Source organism: Acanthaster planci, linkage group LG02 (assembly GCF_054643075.1).
Source record: "Acanthaster planci isolate LZ-2023a linkage group LG02, COTS_SCS, whole genome shotgun sequence".
Classification (NCBI taxonomy): domain Eukaryota; kingdom Metazoa; phylum Echinodermata; class Asteroidea; order Valvatida; family Acanthasteridae; genus Acanthaster; species Acanthaster planci.
Window position 1 is genome coordinate 16102665 of NC_141778.1, and position 19637 is coordinate 16122301.

Genomic DNA, 19637 nt, shown 5'->3' on the forward strand with positions numbered 1-19637 from the left:
GTCATATTTTTTAACAAAATAATCTGTGTTGCTTCCTCCTGGTTGTGGCCGGCCGACATGAGAGTGACATATCATGGCGTAGGTAATTAGATTGAAGTTCATTTACATAATTCCCAGTCAGTTTTTAATTTACTTTTAACCTTGGGGATGTGAACAGTGTCCAACCATGGAGGCGGGAATGGCCGAACGTGGTACACTGTATTTTTCTAGCTCCAATTTGGATGTTTTTCATCACAGCACAAAAGAGCAGCTTGCATTCCTCTGACTACAGACATGGAGTGAATACATAAAAGTCACTGTCATTTTAACGAAGTATCACTAACCAGACAAATTACTGTTATAACGATGGCTATGTTAGATAACGAGTGAGGAAAAAACAGAAGACTTCAAGAAATTGGGATTCTTGAAATCCGTTCTTTACAACAGCATTTTGTCACGACTGTGCTATTTATGACAAAAGTTGACAGTACAAAGACTGGTCTGCATATTCATATGTGCTTATCTTTTGCAAGTGGAGAAATATCCAGTGGGAGAAGTTATTGGTTACACTCCTGACCATAAGCACAGACACACCAAATACATCACAGAGCACCATTAAATGAAGTTTATTCACCATGGTCATTGAAAATAATTTGTATGCAGTCATTCAAGAACAATGTTATGGTAACTCGGTGAAATGACTACAATGACCAGCGCTTATCTCAACCATGGATTAATTCTTCACCAAAAATGTCTAATGATTTTACTTACATTCAGAGCTATATATTAAGGCCTAAATTGTGGCTATTCAAACTTCACCTTTGTGATATAATGCCCATACTCTCTAAGCTTATTCAAAAATAAAATCTCTTTTAAGCCTTTAGGACAGAACACTCTTAACCCTGCTTATAATACGAAAGCATGATTTCACTTTAAAGAAATACAGCCCATAAAAAATAAACAAAGCACATTCCTGGTTTTATCAGAACTTAAAATCTCTCATCCTAACAATTCAATCTAGCAGCTGCTGATATATGTAAAGAGCATGGCTCTTTGAACTGCAAAGCCTGCATCGGTTAGAAGCTGAATATAATTCAATGGAGAAACAGGAATGCTAGAAATGTATTAGTGAGAGGAATGGGGATTACTCAAGCATTGGGATGATTACGGACACCATCCACCACTGTATACAGAAATGACATGACATGTCTAAATGTCCTCCCTGGTAACTGGTATAGAAAATCCCCACATCATCCGCCATGAAGCCATTCACTGTGGGGACTTAAAAAAAAAGTTCAGCTCTAACATGGCATGCTGCAGATTCTCAAATCCAGAAGTCAAATCCCATGCATGCAGGGAACATATGGCTATCACAATGCCCATGCTTTACCAAAATGTGCGATGCCATATACATGTATAACCTTCTGCCGTCGTGTTAAAAATGAGATGTATGATGTAACTGATGGATCCTACACTACAAATTCTTGCAAATTCAATCAGTGTTGTAGTTGATGAGTTAACCCACAAGTCCTTTCATAAGGCCAGTCACAAATAACAGGGCAAACAGTGGCAAACGGCTTTTGCCAATGTTCATTTGAGTAGCTCATGACAGACATGATGATTTCTAGCTGTGCACTCATGTCTAGGTACTCTGTGAAAATGTTCAACCGCATAATTTTGCAGCTTTAAGTGTCTACAGTATTAAGACCAAGTTAGTCTTGATCCACTAGTGTGAGTCAGAGATGACAGCCTCCTTTCCTCTTGACTCGGCTGTCTTTTCTGAGGGTAGTCTGTCCAGCAATTCCTTTGTTTCATCTGAGGACGACTGTCTGATGAAGTCACTGGCTTCACCCTCTTCATTCCTGTTAAGCCTTGGTGATGATTCTGATCCAGCCAGCTGGCTCTCGGAATCACCGGCTGGAGGGATTTCATCTTGGACGGCTGTCGTCTCCTTGAGTTCTTGCTCCTTTGTGGATTGACCTGTTTCATCCTGGGAACCTTCTCCATCGCGAGGGGTCTGTTGATTGTCCTCGCCACTTGCAGCTGCAGATACAATGGGAGGGGAGCCATTCACAGCCTCTTCCACCTGATCGGTATTGTCTTTGTCAGTCTCTGTGCTGTTGTCAGTTGGCTGGTCGAGAATGTGCCCACCTCCTGTTTCTGAAGAGGGTAGAGGAGGAGGGAGTATTGTCCGTGCCTCCATAATGAGGCGTTTGATGCCAACCATCCACTGACTCACCTGGTGAGAGATGGGGGTTAATGATCCTTTTAAGAATAAGGAAATTTTCATTGGTGGGGAAGAAGAGATCTGCCTAGTTCTCACAATCATTTGTCAACTGTTTGGATACTTCAATAGTAGTCTTTGAGGGACTACATCGCAATAAGGTTACAAATCAAACAAAGCCTTTATATCTGATGTCGAACTCTAGGGGAGTGTCCTTTCCAGCCAAAACAGATCAGCTCAGTGTAAGTAAAGAGCGAAGCACAAAAAAGCTAAAGACAGATGCTTGGAATTATTTGTAAATTTGAAGTTGATCCTCTGAAAGTGACATAAATATTGCAGTCAAATATTGGAATGACTTAATAAATGAATGAAACAATTATTCATTTGACCTTTTTAGGGAGGGGGCATCAAATCAACGAACTGAGGTAGTTCAGTTGTTGGTGTTCACATGAACCAGTATCAGATGTGATATATATTTGTCAAAGAATAATACCAATTTCATGGTAAACTGTTCGCAACTTCAAATGCAACAAATGCAGGAAGGAAGTCAAAATATATCTGACCTCTGCGACATAGTCCACCATCAGGGACAGGTGTACATCATGAGCTTGAGTGTAATCCCTGTCTGCAAGAGCTGTGACAAAATATAAAATGCAGCTAGAATAAAAACACCTAGTGTAATGTGCCTCCAAATCCCGATAACTTCAGAACTTATCCTGGTGCATATGCACTTTCGCCTATGAAAATAAAGTGTTCTGGTCTTTGCATTCCTTACATGCTTTCCCGTCTTATGCAAAGGACTAGTATGAGAATCCTATGCTCAGTGCTTTTCAAAAACCTTTGCTGACAAAATTTAAATGCTTTGACCAGGTCCAATTCTGTGGACTTCCTTAACACACATACTAGCCAAGAATCGACAGGTTAGTACTTGAATCCGAAAGGTAAATCAAAATCTTTACCCTAACTTTAATCTGTTGGGTAGGATTGCCCAATTTACACCTACTCATAAAAACAAATTGCCCATTTTGGTCCTTGTCTCTAATATGGATATGAAAGAAATTTTTGAAGCTATGACGTCCCAACTTTTCATTTCCAATATGGTACATGTACATCAACCTTGTTATAACTTTTGGTTTTTACCACCTAACCTGTTGATAATTTATCCATTCGCTGTTGCACCACTGCAGAGAGTTTACCCCCAGTCCAGGCAGTGTTCAGTGCATCCATTCTCTTCTTGATGTCTTCTGCAACACGAACCTGAAAAGAGACAGGTTAAGGGTCAAGTTAAGGCCAGGTTTAGGAACGCTCTTTCAGATATATCAGATGTGGATCTTTTCTTTGTAATCAAGAAAAGTGTATATACACTGTAAATAAAGCTAACTTTGTCAGGAATCAGATCCTTCTCAACATACATGTATCCCAAAATAAGCAATGTACATAAAGGCATTAAATCAAGAAATTATTGAAAAATATCTCTCTGGGGGTGAAGACAGGACTTGTAACAATAGCCTCTGCAATTATTTATTTAGAATTAAAAAAATGAGAGCAAAATTTCTCAAAAAGTACTTCTGAGTAGTGAAGGTTTTTCAACACAAATTGAGGCCGGGCCTTGGATTTAGTGCCCAATATAGTCTGGTGCCCAAGGTGCAAATAAGAATAGAGTGTTGGTGTTGACCTACGCCATCAAAAGCTTAATTTGAGAGCCCCCAGCTTCCACCAATAAGCACTGGTCTTATTTATACACAGACTTTCACAGTATCTATTACAAGTGAGGGACAGGCAAAACACCCAATACAAAAATTAACATCTCCCAATGCAAAAAGAACAAATTAAATTGTGTCGACGAGAATACGTGATTGCCGAGTACCTTCTTCAGGGCAAGCAGATTCTCAATCTGCTTGCCCTGAAGAAGGCAATCACATATTTCGGAGCACTGATTTGATATTATATTCTCGTCGATATTTTGATCACGGTGCTACGCAGCCTTCCATATTTTTCCAAATTAAATTGTGTACTTGTAAGATAGAGTTTGGGAATATTTTTGTAGAACAATATTGAAGTTTTATCATATATTTCACATATCAAGATTTTGCCTCTATGACCCATTTTCAACATTCCAATTTTATAATTGCCGTCTTGAATTTGCTTCCCACTTTGCTTGTAATTCTTCATTCTGTTGCATCTGTTGCACTCAGCCATTCTCTACCTGTCCACACTCCCAGTGGGCCACGGTTCACTGGCCTGGTCCACATATATTCCTTGGAGAGACACCATGGCATCAGTAAAACATTTGTGCACCTTTAACTTCTCCTGGCAAAGTTGAAGAACATTCCTCAGCTTGGCCATGGTGGTGATGCAGATGTCCCCTGGCAACTCCGACTGCTCCTCCTCTTCACCTTTGACCTCACTTGACCTTGCAGGTGACATCTTATTTTCTTCAGTCGGTGGACTGCTGAATAGCTGAAGAGGAGGAACGGAGGCAACTGGTGGTGCTCCTGGTAAAACTGCAGGAGGGGGGCCAGGTTTGTTGTGTCCTTGGGGAGAACAAAGGAGGAGAAATTGGAAGAACTTTAACTCTCGGAAACTGCTTCCGTTTTGTTCCACAGAATCCACAACCTCTGGAAAAGGCCCATTGGAAGTTGGGTTTAAGCTAGCATTGGAAAACAAGCATGAGTACCTGTTGATTGGATAGAACTAGTGTAGCTCTGAGACATTCCAACCCTCTGAGTAAGTGGATTCTTCCTGGGTGATGACTGCACCTTTTGGCCATCTTTGTTATACATAAACATTGGTGGATCATTCCATCCACGCTCGGGGTTACCTGTTAAGACGATGCAGTACAAAAGACACAGGTAAAAGTACATGTAGGCCAGCAGTGACAAGTATCGATAAAAATGAATCCATGTGTTTATGAAAGTGATGATCACATGATGCCATTGGATGATGAACCTTCAATCATCCTGGCAATACCAAGATAAATATCATGTCAACAAACTTCATTCAAACCAGTTGCTTAAAGAGAAATGAAATCAGTTTCCCAAGTGCATGCATAGTATACCAGAGAACATTTTCCAAATCATGAAAAACTTTTCAAAAGTTTCTAAGAGGAAAAAACACCCTTACTGTCTTTGTTTGAAGGACACCAATCACTTCAGGGTGAAAATGAATGTGATTGGTCAAGGGGATGAATGAGCAAAGAGTTGTAATTCTAATTGGCAAGTACTAGCTCATTAATATTCATGACTACCGTCCAAAACAAAAATTGGTGTTCTTAGAAGGGATCCCCCGAATTGTCTGAGTGCTCTGCATGATTGGTTGATTCTGCATGAAATCTCTAACTTTAATTCCCTTGTTTGAAACAATATTTCCCAATCGTGAATTAGAAAGAAAAGGAGATTGGTTGATGGTAGAATTATCAACAAATTATGCAGTAAGATCAAGCAATCATGCAAAAATTGATGAGTGATCATGCATACAGTGTATTGACCGCTTGTGTCCAACGCCAAGAGCTGTGGGGCTCGTCATCTGCCGTGCTCCTACATTTGTAGCATGGTTTGCTTACAATACCGGTACAAGTGCACATGGTGCCAACATACATGTCTACGTAAGCATTATCGCAAATACAGCATGGGTGATTTTGCACAATGGTAGAAAGGCATTGTGAGAAGGAAAAAGGAGCAAATATTTTTCCTTCCCACAATGCCCCTGCAGTATTTGCAATATGGCTTATGGTGAAGTGACATAGGTTAAAGAACTGTTACGCCCCAACTATAGCATCAGTCCCAACTATAGTTGGGCCTGTCCCAACTATAGCTGGGCCCGTCCCAACTATAGTTGGGCCTGTCCCAACTAGAGTGCTACAGTTGGGCTGGCCCAACTACAGCAGAGAGGTCCTGTGTGCATGATGTGTCCAGCATGTGCAAAAGTCATATTGTTTACAAATGTCATGTCATTGGTCATAGGGCTGGATGAACAGATGAAGTGCCACATTTTAGATGAATTGTGTCAAGTGTGAGACACACTGACTTGGATAATGATGAGACATTTGCCACAGATATTGGTCAACAATAGTTGGGTCAGCCCAACTGCAGTACCACAGTTGGGACTGTCCCAACTATAGTTGGGACTTGTGCTATAGTTGGGGCGTAACAGAACTCTTTCCAATATGTCCAATTGTTGTGCAAGTTTAAACTTATGCAAGGTGTCAAATTTGCCCTAAACATACCTGCCAGGGTCAGCTGGTCAATCATGTCATTGATCATTTGTGTCTTTCCAGACCACATCTGACCATGCATAACCATGACATGCTGACCACCACATCAACTGGTACATGTATGTGGTAAAATCGTGGTCATGGTTAGATGATTAACCATGTCACTTTTATGGGCCAAGTAGGAAGTGGCCTACAAAAAACTACAGTTAGGCCTAGGCCTACATGTACATGTAGGCTACATGTACATTGATTTTGTCTCTAGGCTAAACTTTGTTTCCGACTGCAAATCAGTGCAAGATCTTCTGCATTTGTTAAAATTAACGATAAAATTTCACCCCCACGACCATGAATTATCATCCCGTTCATGATTGACAATTACATGAATGAAATAAAAATGAAAAAGCCTAAATGTCAGGAAAACTTACCTGGCCTGGTAAGCCTAGCTGCCATCTTTGAAAGTGTCAAGCTCTTTCAATTGTCACACCATTGATTCATGCAAGAATGAGTCCGTGGAATAAAAGTCAAAAACTTTTACTGAAATTGCGAAAACAGTACTAGGTCTACTTGCAACACTTTTGCAAATTGTTTTTTCTTTACCCGCGCTGTTAAAACCTGTGAATAAGCGCTTTGGTTTTTCAAGACAAGAAAACAGAAATATTTATCTCTTTATACAAGAACTTTATGCCACAATATTATGTGACCGAAAATTTTGGAAAACGGGGCAAACTGTAACTTGCAGACCAACAGATATGTAGGTGGATTAAAAAGTCGAATGGCCGATTAAATCCTAGAGGGCGGCTATTTCGCGCGCTCGAAGAGGAGGCTAATAAGAACACAAGCACTGCGAACTCCCCCTGCGTTCTTTTGGGCGCGTTTGGGCGCTACCTGTTTAGTACACGTAGCAAAAACTAGTCAAAACAAACATATCTCGCACATCTGGCACGGAGGGCGCTGCGTGGACATCGTGCATCATCAACAACTGACAAGTGAGAGAACGTGTAAATTCGGGAAATGTTTGAAGACTTCCTTTACCATTCGTTATATTTCACTCAGACATCTGAGACATGATGGAAATAGGTGTAATTACATGCCGCTTGTTGTTCTCCTTGCTTCTGTGCCTGAGCGTGATTGCAAGTGACCAAATGTCAACTTCGTCCGAATCCAGCAGCAATGGTGGTGTTACACGTTCTCGCTTGAAGTTTTCAGGTAGGTGATGCTTGTTGCATCAGTTTTGTGAAAAATGGGAATGGTGCTCGCTCTGATAATAAATAATAACTTGCCTGAATGAACGAGTTCTGTTTACGGGCGTTTCTTGATATCGTGAGCATAACCCTGTTATAGTCTGAAAAACAAAAAAGGAAAATTTTCCTTAACATTACAAGTCTTTTGCCAATTTTGGCGTTTTTCTGACTGTCTGCACCAACTTAAGTTGTAGGCCTAAAGAATCAAAACATGAACAGGCCTATCATGCCTATGCCATCCATGGAGGCCCGGCAGTAGAGGTGCACATCACAGCTTAACTGAGGGACTGTCCTTGTATTTGGAAAGGTCCCTTTATTCAAGGACAAAATCAGTCCTTAGAACTTTAGAGAGAATGCCCTGAAACTGAGAGTTGACCCCTGATCTGCTGATGGTGTGCTTTTAATTTTGGAACCCTTGGCAAGGCCAGGCTTGGATAAGAAAAATGATGCGCAAAGATTTTAGAATTAACATTTTTTCGTTGAGTTACTTTTAAAATCCAACTTGGAAAAGGGGCTTTGTAGTTCTGTACCAGTATGGCAGTATATCAATTTATAGAAACTGAAAAATTACCTGACCTAGGCCTAAAAAAGAGAAATATCCTACCAAAAGTTCACCCATCACTTCTGAAAATCTACATGTACAAGTTTGTAAAACACATGATGAACTGTCCAATGTGGTGGTCTTGTACGCAAATGAATATTTACTGTTTGAAATTTTGTGGTAGTCTGTCAGTGGAAGCCTAAATAAAAACAGACCAAAATATTTCACAAATTGTTTTGATATTTAAGCTAATAAACTTAAAGCAATAATCAACATTAACAAAAGAATCTAATATTTTATTTAACCTCTGCTAACAACAATTGCATTATGTCAAATCAAAGTCATTAAAAGACATTAAATTTTCATCTTTTACATCTTGTATTTTAAAATTGTTTCACATTTTTCAAGACACGTTTCAATATTATGCGGTAAGCGCACCGATCTGTAAACCATGGAAGTCATTAAAAAGTCTTTGAAAATGGACCATTAAAGTCATGAAAAGTTTTTGAATTTTGGGGGTCTTGACAGAATACTGTATAAACCCTATTCCTGGTAGGGATTTGAACCTCTGCACGTCTTGATATTCAGCAACTCAGTCTACGGTTGATCACTTAAAGCCTAATGTAAAAACTATCGGTACTTGTTTGTTGTAATATGAATAAATTTATGGCTATAAAAGGTATTTAAAGAAGGGCGTGAATGTTATGTGGAACATTGCATGTTAAATTTTACAAGGTAGTGAAAGTGGATTTCATCTTTGCAGGTTCTCTCAGATGTTAATGTACACGTACATGTATGTATTAATGTAAATTGCTTTGTACTTGTAACCTACCTGGTTTTCAAACACTACACGACATTGGGTCCTTCATTTCATGAGGACTAAAGGCAGTTAAGAGTGCACAGCCACCGCTGTGCCGCTTCGCCACCGTTGCGCCGCTTCGCCACCGCTGTGCCGCTTCGCCACAGTCACTTCCTGTTTGCCAGGTGTCAGTGCTCATGTTAACCCAGGTTCTGAGTGCGCTTCTTATATCGCGTGCATGGTACAAATAGGTGGTGGGCCTGAGAACACTACATGTACATGTACATGTATGTACTTTACATGTATGGACGTATACGTAAATCCATACAAAACTAGAATGTTCTTAAAACGATGACATCACAAGTTATGTAAGCGAGCATTACCAAATCACTGACTTCGATTTTATTCCCCTTGTGTAATAGTTGAATATTATAGTAGAGTGCAGTTGAAGTTGGAGGAAACAGATGGCCCATTTGTACCTATTCAACCATACATACATGTATACAGTATTTACATGTACATGTACTTGTGTTTTCAAGGGCACTAAGTCAGTAGTTCCATGTACAGGAACATGTACATGTATATTTCTGGTAAGTTGAAGAGCAGCTGCTATTACCTGGGTACATGTACATGTAGGTGCAGATGAAAATTTGGACAGGATGCAGTCCCTATGGCAAATAATGACATTCCTGGATGCCAGAGCAGTAAATACAGGTACATATATACATGTATATATGTACATGTACAGTGGAACGCCGCTATACCAAACACCGCTATACTGAACATTCGGCTGTACGGGACATTGTCCTTGGCTCCCAATAATTTGTGCACAGAACCTACAGAACACTATTCAGTTGCCGTTTGTTATTCCCGAACGTCAACATGATAAAACAGTCAGTGTTTTTTTATGTTGGAAAATGACAAGTGACCATTATTTCCCAAAGGATTAGAAGAGAAAGCCAGTAGTTGTCAACGGTAATAAATAGACACTGGTTTTGCAACTCCACATGATTGGGTGCAGAAGCAAACCGCATGTACGCACACGGTGGCATAGCACTAACAAAAGTCTAAAGAGGGCGCCGCTGATTGATCCTAAGTGGTAGTTTCATGACTTTTGGGATAAACTTGATTTTTGACTTGAGTTTAAATAAAAAACAAAAATAATAAACAGATACATTTCTAGAAACCTTAAACTTGAATGCAACGGCAAAACATCCCGAAAACAGCAAACCAGGGTATCACAAGAGGGTGCATCTCGGTTAGACAAGAGAGGGCGCCATTCAACATGGCAACGAAACGTTCGCCAGCTAAATTCGCTATACTGAATGACCGCTGTACCGATCATTTAGCATGGACCCTGTCTTGTTTGTTATAGTGGCGTTCCACTGTATGTAGTGGTGGATTGAGGAGGGGGACATTTAAAACTGGAAATGTAACCAAGGATTCTGTGTCCTTTTTCTATGCTCTGAGCATGAAGCTAAAGCTAAAGGGTTGCTCCATGCTCTGAGGGAACCCACATAATCATGCACTACATGTACACTGTACCGGTACATGTACATGTACATACTGAGCCAAGCAGGATTTACACCTGAGTTGCAGATCTGTGCATCTGCAAGTTAATAGGGGTTCATCCTCTAGAAAAAAAAAAGATTTGAGGAAGTCGTATACATGTATGTGTAGTTCTAATTAATTAACTTTCTAATTAATTAACTGTCCAATTTTTCAAGTGGGTACATGTAGGTGATGGGTTAAGGCTAAAGGATTGTGAGCAGTACATGTACATGTACTGACATGTACCGGTACATGTACACTGTACATGTACATGCATACATGTATGTATGAAAGTAATAAGGCACTTGTGTGGTGTTATACATCTACACTGCATGCATGCATCAGTACATGTATACATGTACATGTATACTTGTAATATTTTGCTGTGTTGGTATGAGTTACAGTGTGCTCAGTACCGCTACAATACCTGAATCTACTGTACCGAGTTCACTGTACAAGCTCAAGGCTTCCTATTGTACGTGTATGGACATGTACCCTATCTAGTTTCTGCTCATCTACATGTAACTTTCCTGAACATACTATACATGATGTATTGAAATTAGTCACACATACACGTCGAACATCACGTGCATTAAAGTTAAGGGAACATGTCTTTTGATACCCCTAGTCGGGCTGAAGACATTGCATGTACATGTATCTTGGTATTATTACGCCTAACTTTTTTCCAGATTGTGGTACATGTACACGTACATGTACCTACTGGCAGGACCAGTGTTGGTACCGGTATGTATCATGCTACACTGTCACATGATGGTACCAGTACATTTGCTGACATCCCCCAGTCAGATTTCTGTCTGCAGTGGTTCCTGGCACCATTGCAATCATGTTGAACTATGATCATTCTTTATTTACATGTACATGTACATGTATGTACATTCATATGCATACATGTCAAGCACATGGGTAAAAGTCAAACATTGTCGACCCAGTTTTCTTTGAATACTACATGCACATGTACACTAAGAAGTGGCATGCTTATGTACGTACAGTATATCTAATAGATAATTCTTGACACAATGTACCAGTACATAAACAAGTACAGTATGTACACCTATCGTGGAATTTGTGCCCTTTGTCACTGTCTCTTAATTGTGTGTATACGTGCAACTGTAACATTCTCCAAAAAACACAAGTAAAAACAGGGAAAAATACCCAAAAACTAAAAACCCAAGACCCAAGGTCTAAAACCCAAAACCAAAGGAGGTTTCTACGCAGATTTATTAAATGTGTTAAAATTATCTTGGGTCTGATCACATGTACATGTGCAGTGAATTGGCTGGGAAACATTTGTTTGCCAAAATTAGGAATTTCAAGGAACAAAACAGTATTGATGGTTGTTTGGCAAATTGTATTGTTATTTAACACAAGTACATGTATTTACCATGTTATCTTGCAGAATGTGCAGAAGGGGATATTGTGTGTCAACGAGATGTTGAAAAGGACATGCAAGGATTGGAAGCCATCAAGTCCATTCACAGACAGATAGACGATGACCACAACGGCAATGTTGACCTCTCCGAAAGTGACGAGGTAAAATGCTGACCATGGTTCTTCCTCTGTTCATGGATGCTACTAATTAAATCTGGCTTCACCTCCTGGGTCCAATTTCATGGTGCTACTTAGCAAAGTATTTCACAGATTACAGATGCTCCGTGTATTTCACAGAGACTACAAGCAGTAAGCACAGCTAAAGGCATGCTACCGGTATCCTTGGACAATGTTGGAGGAAAGATTTGCTTAAACATAGTGACTAACAGAAATATCAATGTGTGCAACCATTAGCATGACCATGCTAATCATTGCCATGAAACAGTGCTTAAGGTTAGCAAATTTTTCTGCTAAAGGTAGCCTCACTTTTCTGCTATCTCTTATGCACCTCCTTGAAATTAGGCTGTGCACTTCGGGCTGCATCTTGGTCCCAAGTATTTTGACATGCTTACTATGGGAACCAAAGCAGAAGGTCCCCAAACTTTGACATTGCAGGGTGAGGAAATACAGCTATCTTTGAGTTGAAAAACTAGGGGCAGGATGGCCTACTGGTAAATTCAGAAAAGTGAAGCCAACAGTGAAGTTTGGACAAAAGTCTTAGCTGATTAATGCAACATGGCCTTGTTAGGCAAGGATTAGTTAATCCCAGCTCTCCAGTGGCATTGTTTTTCACCAGAAGCCTTTGCCAGACCTCAAGATTCGTAGATGTACTTGTAGAGAAGCCACTTCCTAAGCCAAATACATTACATCTTCATACACGTACACTCTCTGGACGTGCACTTTCAGTGGCCATTATCAAGCCCTACCGGTATTTAATATTGGCGGCTGTGGTTTTTCCTTCCTTGCATAATCCTCCTGATGGGATTTGTTGGAAGAAGAGAGCCAAGTGGCTTAAATTGGGTGTGGCTGTTTAGAATACACTGTCAGCTGGATGGTGTTGAGTTCCCGGGTATGTTGAAGCAGTCGGTTCCAGGTACATCTGCGTAGTTGTTAAAAGGGGAAAAACACTACTGACCATTGCAGTTGCATTGAAGAGATGAGCACGTTCTGGTACCAGTACGTTGTGGACAATTTATTGTCAATGTCAAAGCTGCTCTTACTAGGTACCATTATGGGACCAGGTCTACAGAACCTGTACATGTAAGATTATTATACCAAAAACATGTACTGGTCAGATAACTGTGAGCAGTGGCAAGGCCTGGCCATTCCATGTGATGCAATTTTGAATGAAAACAACAAATTGGGGCAAGTGGAGCAATAGAGAGAATTATGAAAATGTCACGGCCATGCAGTACCGGTATGTGTGCAAACACTAACGAGGTTTTACTCCCACGTACATGTACATGTATTGAAGTATTGTGCACTGCGTTGCATACATGTCAAGGTGTTTATCTACAGTACATATACGTACATTACACGCACACATGTATTGTACGTGTATACCTACCGGTACACTCAGGTGCATTCAACACAATGTTCATTCATGTACTATACATGTACATACATGTATCCTTGCATACATGTACATGTAAAAGGAAAATTTAGTCAAGATTTTTCATCTACATTGTACATGTACATGCTAGTACATGTATATGTACATACATGTACGTGTATACATGTACATGTACATGTATGGCCATATCCATAATGTGAAATTGCATACATGTACATGTATTGTAATTTTCACATTTCATGAAAACTGAGATGCATGTACGGACATGTACATGTACCTACATGTACATGTACACGTACACTGTTTGGTTATACATGTACATGAACATGTACAGTATACAAACATGTACACATATTGTTCATGTACATGTACAGTACATACATTGAACATGTTTGCCTTTCATAAGTTTTTTACCAGCCCACCAAAAACCACAGAGGAAGGAGTTGCAGCTCTGTTCAATGATCATTGTTGCTGAGACAGACGAATAATAGAAATATTCCCAAAATGCTGAGCCGGACAAGTGGGGCCAGTAATATCCCAGCAGTAATATTCTAGCAATACTTGCAGTGTTTTGCTTGCAATTTAATACAATTTTTTTCTTTGACCAGGAAATAGCGAGAGAAATATCCTGATATTAGACCTACTTTTGCCATGATGAATAAACTTTCCAAATGTTGATACACTGTTCCATTAGCCATGCAAAGTGGTAAATTTTATTCTCCTCCATCCGATACATCAGTGTTCAAACACTTGGTATGAATTTGACAAAGACTGGCCAACAAAATGTTGACTACTACTGGAAAGCTACATGTATGTATGTGTAAATTCATAAGGAACAAAATGCACATAAGCTTGCATGCCTATGCAGTGAATGTGCACCGGTACCTGTACCAAAGGACTGTCAATTTCATTTCAAACCCGTCCTCTTTTGGTCCTGCTCGGAGTAGATACCCCAGTACACAAAGTTTTAAGGATGCCGTTTACCAGCAGAAAATTGGTGTGGCGATCATAGGGTACAAAGGGATTTTGTGGTTGTGAAACAGATGGTGTGTAGCAGGCACTTGCTGGGCTCTGGCTATGGACATACTGTACATGTGTACGTGTACTGTACTACTGGGCATTCCAGAAAGCAGTACTGGTACATGTTATTGGCCAGATGTTGTAGCCCGGGCAGTTCAAACTCCTGTATCCTTCCTCTATGCAAAAACTACCTGTACATGTACATGTATCAACATCTCTCTTGACACTACATGTACATGTACATACATGTACCAGTATGTAAGTCATGTACATGTACCTCTGTTGCTACATGTACATGTATATATTTTGCAAGTCTGCGCTTTGCGTCAATGCATTGGGAATTGGACTAGGGGTTAGGGGCCTGATTCTATTAATGCATGCATACATGTACAGGGTGTACATGTACCAGTATGTACAAAGATGACGAGTGCTGATTTCACATGCAATTGTACATTACCTTGCACAACAGTTGGGAGTAAGCTGTTGTTTGAGGAGCTAGTTCGAGAGCGCTTAACAAACTTTTCTTTTTCAGCAATACCAAAAAATTGGAAAAAATCAAACGCTGTATGACCAAAGTTCAATTTACATGTATGCATATTTCTTTCATCATCATTGATAACGGCTACAAGTGTACTTGTTCACAAAAAATACCATAGACTACTTGTTAAAGTAAAACAAGATTACTAAAAGAAATTACTAGAGGGAAAAGACTAACATAAATTTTACAACATACGTGTACATGTGCCATGTACACTGTACATGTGAGCCTACTTATTGTACATTGTACCATAGGCGTACACATGTACATTGTACACATGTACATGTACATTGTATACATGTACTGTACATGTACCAGTACTGGTATGAGTACAGGAATAGTACATACATGTATGTATCACTAAATTTGTATTTTTAAATGGATACAATTTAACAGGTGAGTGCAGTTAAAAAGGATGCAGTTTCCTGGAGTTTCTGCTATATGTACATGTACATGTACTCGCCTACTGGTATCTAACGCGTACATGTACCATGTACATGTAGGCCCTACATGTACATGTACAGTGTATATTATACACATACATTATGCACAGTGTACATGTACCATGTACGTTGGACTTACTAGTCCAATAGTACATGTACATGTATGCCGGTACGTGTGTGTTGATGTACATGTACATGTACCGTACCATGCACATAGTATGTGCAGTGGTACACACTACCGGTAGTCTCTCAGATTAGTGGGTTCATGTACTGTAAGTCATGTGGGTGTTCTAGTGACATTTGGATCATATTATTTTGAATTTCCTTTTTGGACGCCTGTTGTTTATGTACATGGCCTTTACATGTCATGCACTACTGAAACCGTACATTGTAGTTTCCAGTCATTCCTCTTTGAACTCGTATAGACATTCAATAAGAAAATTTATTTTAAAAATCTGGCTTCAACTCTGTACATGTATATGTCAAATGGAGTTATAATACATGTACATGGACGGTACATTACACATCATACAGACTTGTATGGTACATTACATGTACTTGTACAGTACCAGTAAATATGCACTTGCACAATATACTGTATGTGTACACACACTGCTTATTTATGAGCCACTTGACAAACTGCTTCACTAACTTGCATGTACATGTAAATTAGGCTAGAAAATTGGCCAGAGCTACTTCAAGCAGCCCACCAAAGAAAAGGGTTGAATCAACAGGTGTACATGTACATGTATGTGTACATATCGCACATGTACCAGTACATGTACATGTACATACGGTGTACTGTAAGTCCTAGGGAACCTTCTCAACTGCATTAATTATAAAAATGCAACCGTATTGCTTGCGGCTCTGTCCACACTTAAACACACCAGTACATCTGTATGACGTGCAATACAAATTTCCAAGTGTAAAATTTGGCCATTACATGTACATGTATATTTTGCATACCAGTATGTCTTCACTGTTCCTGATTGTAACCACAGAAAGATAACTTGAGTAATATTTAAGAAGTGACCTGGTACAGAAATTTATTCTTGAAGATACTGTATGCGTGTCACATGGACAGACTCTTTGTTTCTTAAACATGAAGATTAATTTCAAAATATGATTGATAATTACATGTACCTGCAGTGTGCATGAATTGACCTGTATGACTTTTATAATCTCACAAAAGCAATCATCAAATATACCGATATATAACATGCACATTTATTTCATGAATACACGTACAAACATTTGTCACTGGACAGACATCATGTTTGTCACATGGACAGATATCACATGGACAGATTTTTATGGTGTTTGAATCCAATTGCGCCCGTTAAGTCACGTGACTTATAGTGCCTGCAGGTATTAAATATCAAACACACTACTGATGTGCTTGGTACCGGGTACCATACTCAGACTACTGATGTGCTTGGTACCGGGTACCATACTCAGACTACTGATGTGCTTGGTTCCGGGTACCATACTCAGACTACTGATGTGCTTGGTACCGGGTACTCTTCCGTAAATTGGCTTTGTTACTGACCCACTATACATGTACATGTGTATATATGCAGTACATACAGGTCACGCGACTTAGCGGACGCAATCGGCCTATTAGAGAATGAAAACAGAATTGGTCACAAGCCAAAGACTTGTTTTCAGTTTCCACGATCAGTTTTGTTAAAAAGACAATTAACCTTAACCCTCCTCAGTCCTCCAACAGGTGAAGGATTGAGGAGGGTTAGGGTTAAACTTCAGCTCAGATCTAACAGATCTAACATTTGTCACATACATGTACTGTATACTGTACATACAGGTGTATATCATAATCTTAAGACAGAAAGTCTTCTAATTTCTTTTCAACAAAATGAATCAACTTTTTCTAATGGATTGTTCATTATTTTATTGACAAGTACATGTACCGGTAACTTGGTTTTGTAAAGATGTGTACATGTACTCATACATGTACATGTAAGTCGTCTAAGATTTTGACATTTAGAGAGAAAAAATAAAGTGGACTGACATTTGCAATTCCTAAAATGAAATTGTAGGTTTTGTTTCTGATAGAAAAAACACAAATGTGATTTGAAGCATTAATGTCAAAACTTTTTTTCAAAAAGATTTGTATATTTGAAGTTGCTGCTCAAGGAATGGCCAAATCAGCCCGTTTCATTTTGGTCACTCTGTGGACAGACACTGTGATGTCAGTTATTATTTGAACTGATAAAAAGCTCCAGATTTCGACACATTGCTCAAATGTTGTACTCGTACCGGAAACACAATTCATCAGTTAAACACAGGGTTTAACTTAATAATTGTGTTTCTCCATGATAGTGGTATTTTAGATAACCTGAAAAACGCGAGTTGACAGAGTTACGGGTACATGTACACGTCCCACTGGAACCCCTAAAAAAAGCTGGACATTTTCATCAAATTCCTGATTATTTCAACAGCTGACAACAACCAAATCCTATTAAACTGTGTAAACTACCGGTATATATCTCTACAATTATGCAAATATTAGTAAACGTGTGTTCAAATTTATTCTCAACAGTGTTTAACCTTATAAAACACGCTACCATCCTTATACATGTACACACGTATTCCAATGGCACTGGTTTCTTTTGCAAGTACCCAAGCAACTGCCCACTGATGTTTCATGGATGTTTTTCGGGAAAATGCAAAACTTTTTGTTCAGTATGAAATTACCTACCCATTGGTGGGTATATATTTTATTCAAATTAAAAAGTTTATGAAATATGAAACCATTAAAATGAAAATAATGAATTTTTCTTCAAAATGTCTGCTCAATCACTCCTGAAGTTTTTGTTTGACATTTTACTTAGAAACACTAATCTACAGTGAGAAATAAACACAGCACAATTTTCAATCACTTTTTCAAAGGGACACTGAGGCTTCAAAATATTAAATATTTTGCATATGATTATTGGGCTAAAATATGCAATATCTATAAAAAAAATCACCCCTTTCTTTTTTTGACAGCCTCACTCAAATTGACTTTTCTCATCATTTGTGGGTACTCGTCCAAAGTATTTCAATCCCACAATACATGTAATCATGTAAAAATCTCTGACTATAGATGAGCTGTCTCGTGTCAAGGTCAAACCACACACAGAATATTGCCTGAGGTGTGTTTACACCCTGTTTTGCACGCAGATTTGGCTTTGCAGTGCACCGTGGTTTAGCTTCTTTTGAATTATGTACATTATGTGGCTTTTGTCAAAGTTAGACATGTGTGCATTGCCTGATGCATGTTCAAACCATGAGAGAAGGTTCAAGGGGTCTTTTAAAGATTTACAGGAACTAGCCAGCACATGCCTATACATGTACTGTACACGTATGCATGTACATGTACACATGAATACATGAGTCTTACACTATAAGCAATTAATTATGTTCAAAAACAATTTGGAATTCAGTGAAAACAAGACCTTATGTGATTATCTGTCAATGTAGGCATACTGTCCAGTCCATATACAGCTCTTACTTGTGGTAACCAGGGACGTAGTCGGCCTTGTAGTCGACATTCATTATGTATGGTATGGGCGCTTTGAACAAACAACACAATCTGGTTTTGATGGGCGTCCAGCTGGTGTCAGTTCATTGTTGATGGCCAGAAAGTGACATTCTGTCAGGCGTGCAGGTGCGTCAGTGGGTCGACGCCCTGGTCTCCCATCGGGCCTTGAGTATCCTTCCACCAGCCCATGAATGACCTCATAGCGGAACTTCTCCGGGAGATTGCCGAGTGTCTGGATGGAGAAATTTCCACACAATCCAGCTGTTGAAATACAATGTAGCTGACCTTGAGCAGATACATGTACATGTATATATGAACACCTTTCCCCACTATTTTACGGTCTTGTGAATGTTCAGATGATACCACATGCCCTGGTCAGCTCTGTCAACTCCACCCATTTACTTGGTGTAACATTCTATGGCCACTGGTTTGTCAACTTCTCGAGGGTCTCGCTGCCCACGAGCACACACCTGCTTCCTGAATGTGTTGGCATTGTGGACGGACGTCATCACATTGACTTGCCTCTTGTCATGCCACGCAAGGAACAGTAAGTTTCCGTCATGAAGAGCCTGGAGTGGGTCA

General features: G+C 39.5%; 2 protein-coding genes across 3 annotated transcripts in view; one reads left to right on the plus strand and one right to left on the minus strand.

The window, feature by feature from the left end:
* Positions 1-581: 581 nt before the first annotated feature.
* On the minus strand, positions 582-7333 carry LOC110973149 (steroid receptor RNA activator 1-like). Its single transcript, XM_022223716.2, has 6 exons — positions 6842-7333; positions 4881-5024; positions 4502-4737; positions 3352-3460; positions 2767-2837; positions 582-2218 (listed from the first exon to the last, which is right to left on the minus strand). The coding sequence occupies exons 1-6, from the start codon at positions 6864-6866 to the stop codon at positions 1706-1708; spliced, it is 1098 nt and encodes a 365-aa protein (XP_022079408.2). The 5' UTR covers positions 6867-7333; the 3' UTR covers positions 582-1705.
* Positions 7334-7480: 147 nt separating this feature from the next.
* The window catches only part of LOC110973148 (stromal interaction molecule homolog), a 47592-nt gene continuing 35435 nt past the window's right edge, over positions 7481-19637 (plus strand). For both annotated transcript variants that reach the window (XM_022223713.2, XM_022223715.2), the window contains exons 1-2: positions 7481-7622; positions 11966-12099. In XM_022223713.2, the coding sequence (XP_022079405.2) occupies positions 7481-7622; positions 11966-12099 (276 nt within the window). The remainder of the gene's footprint in view (positions 7623-11965; positions 12100-19637) is intronic.

Excerpts from the sequence above, each read along its gene's own strand:
- LOC110973149 (XM_022223716.2), bottom strand. The coding sequence starts at position 6,866 with ATGGCAGCTAGGCTTACCAGGCCAG. Across the intron at positions 5,025-6,841 it reads AGCTAGGCTTACCAGGCCAG|GTAACCCCGAGCGTGGATGG; the intron begins GTAAGTTTTCCT and ends TCGTCTTAACAG. Across the intron at positions 2,219-2,766 it reads TGGTGGACTATGTCGCAGAG|GTGAGTCAGTGGATGGTTGG; the intron begins GTCAGATATATT and ends ATCTCTCACCAG.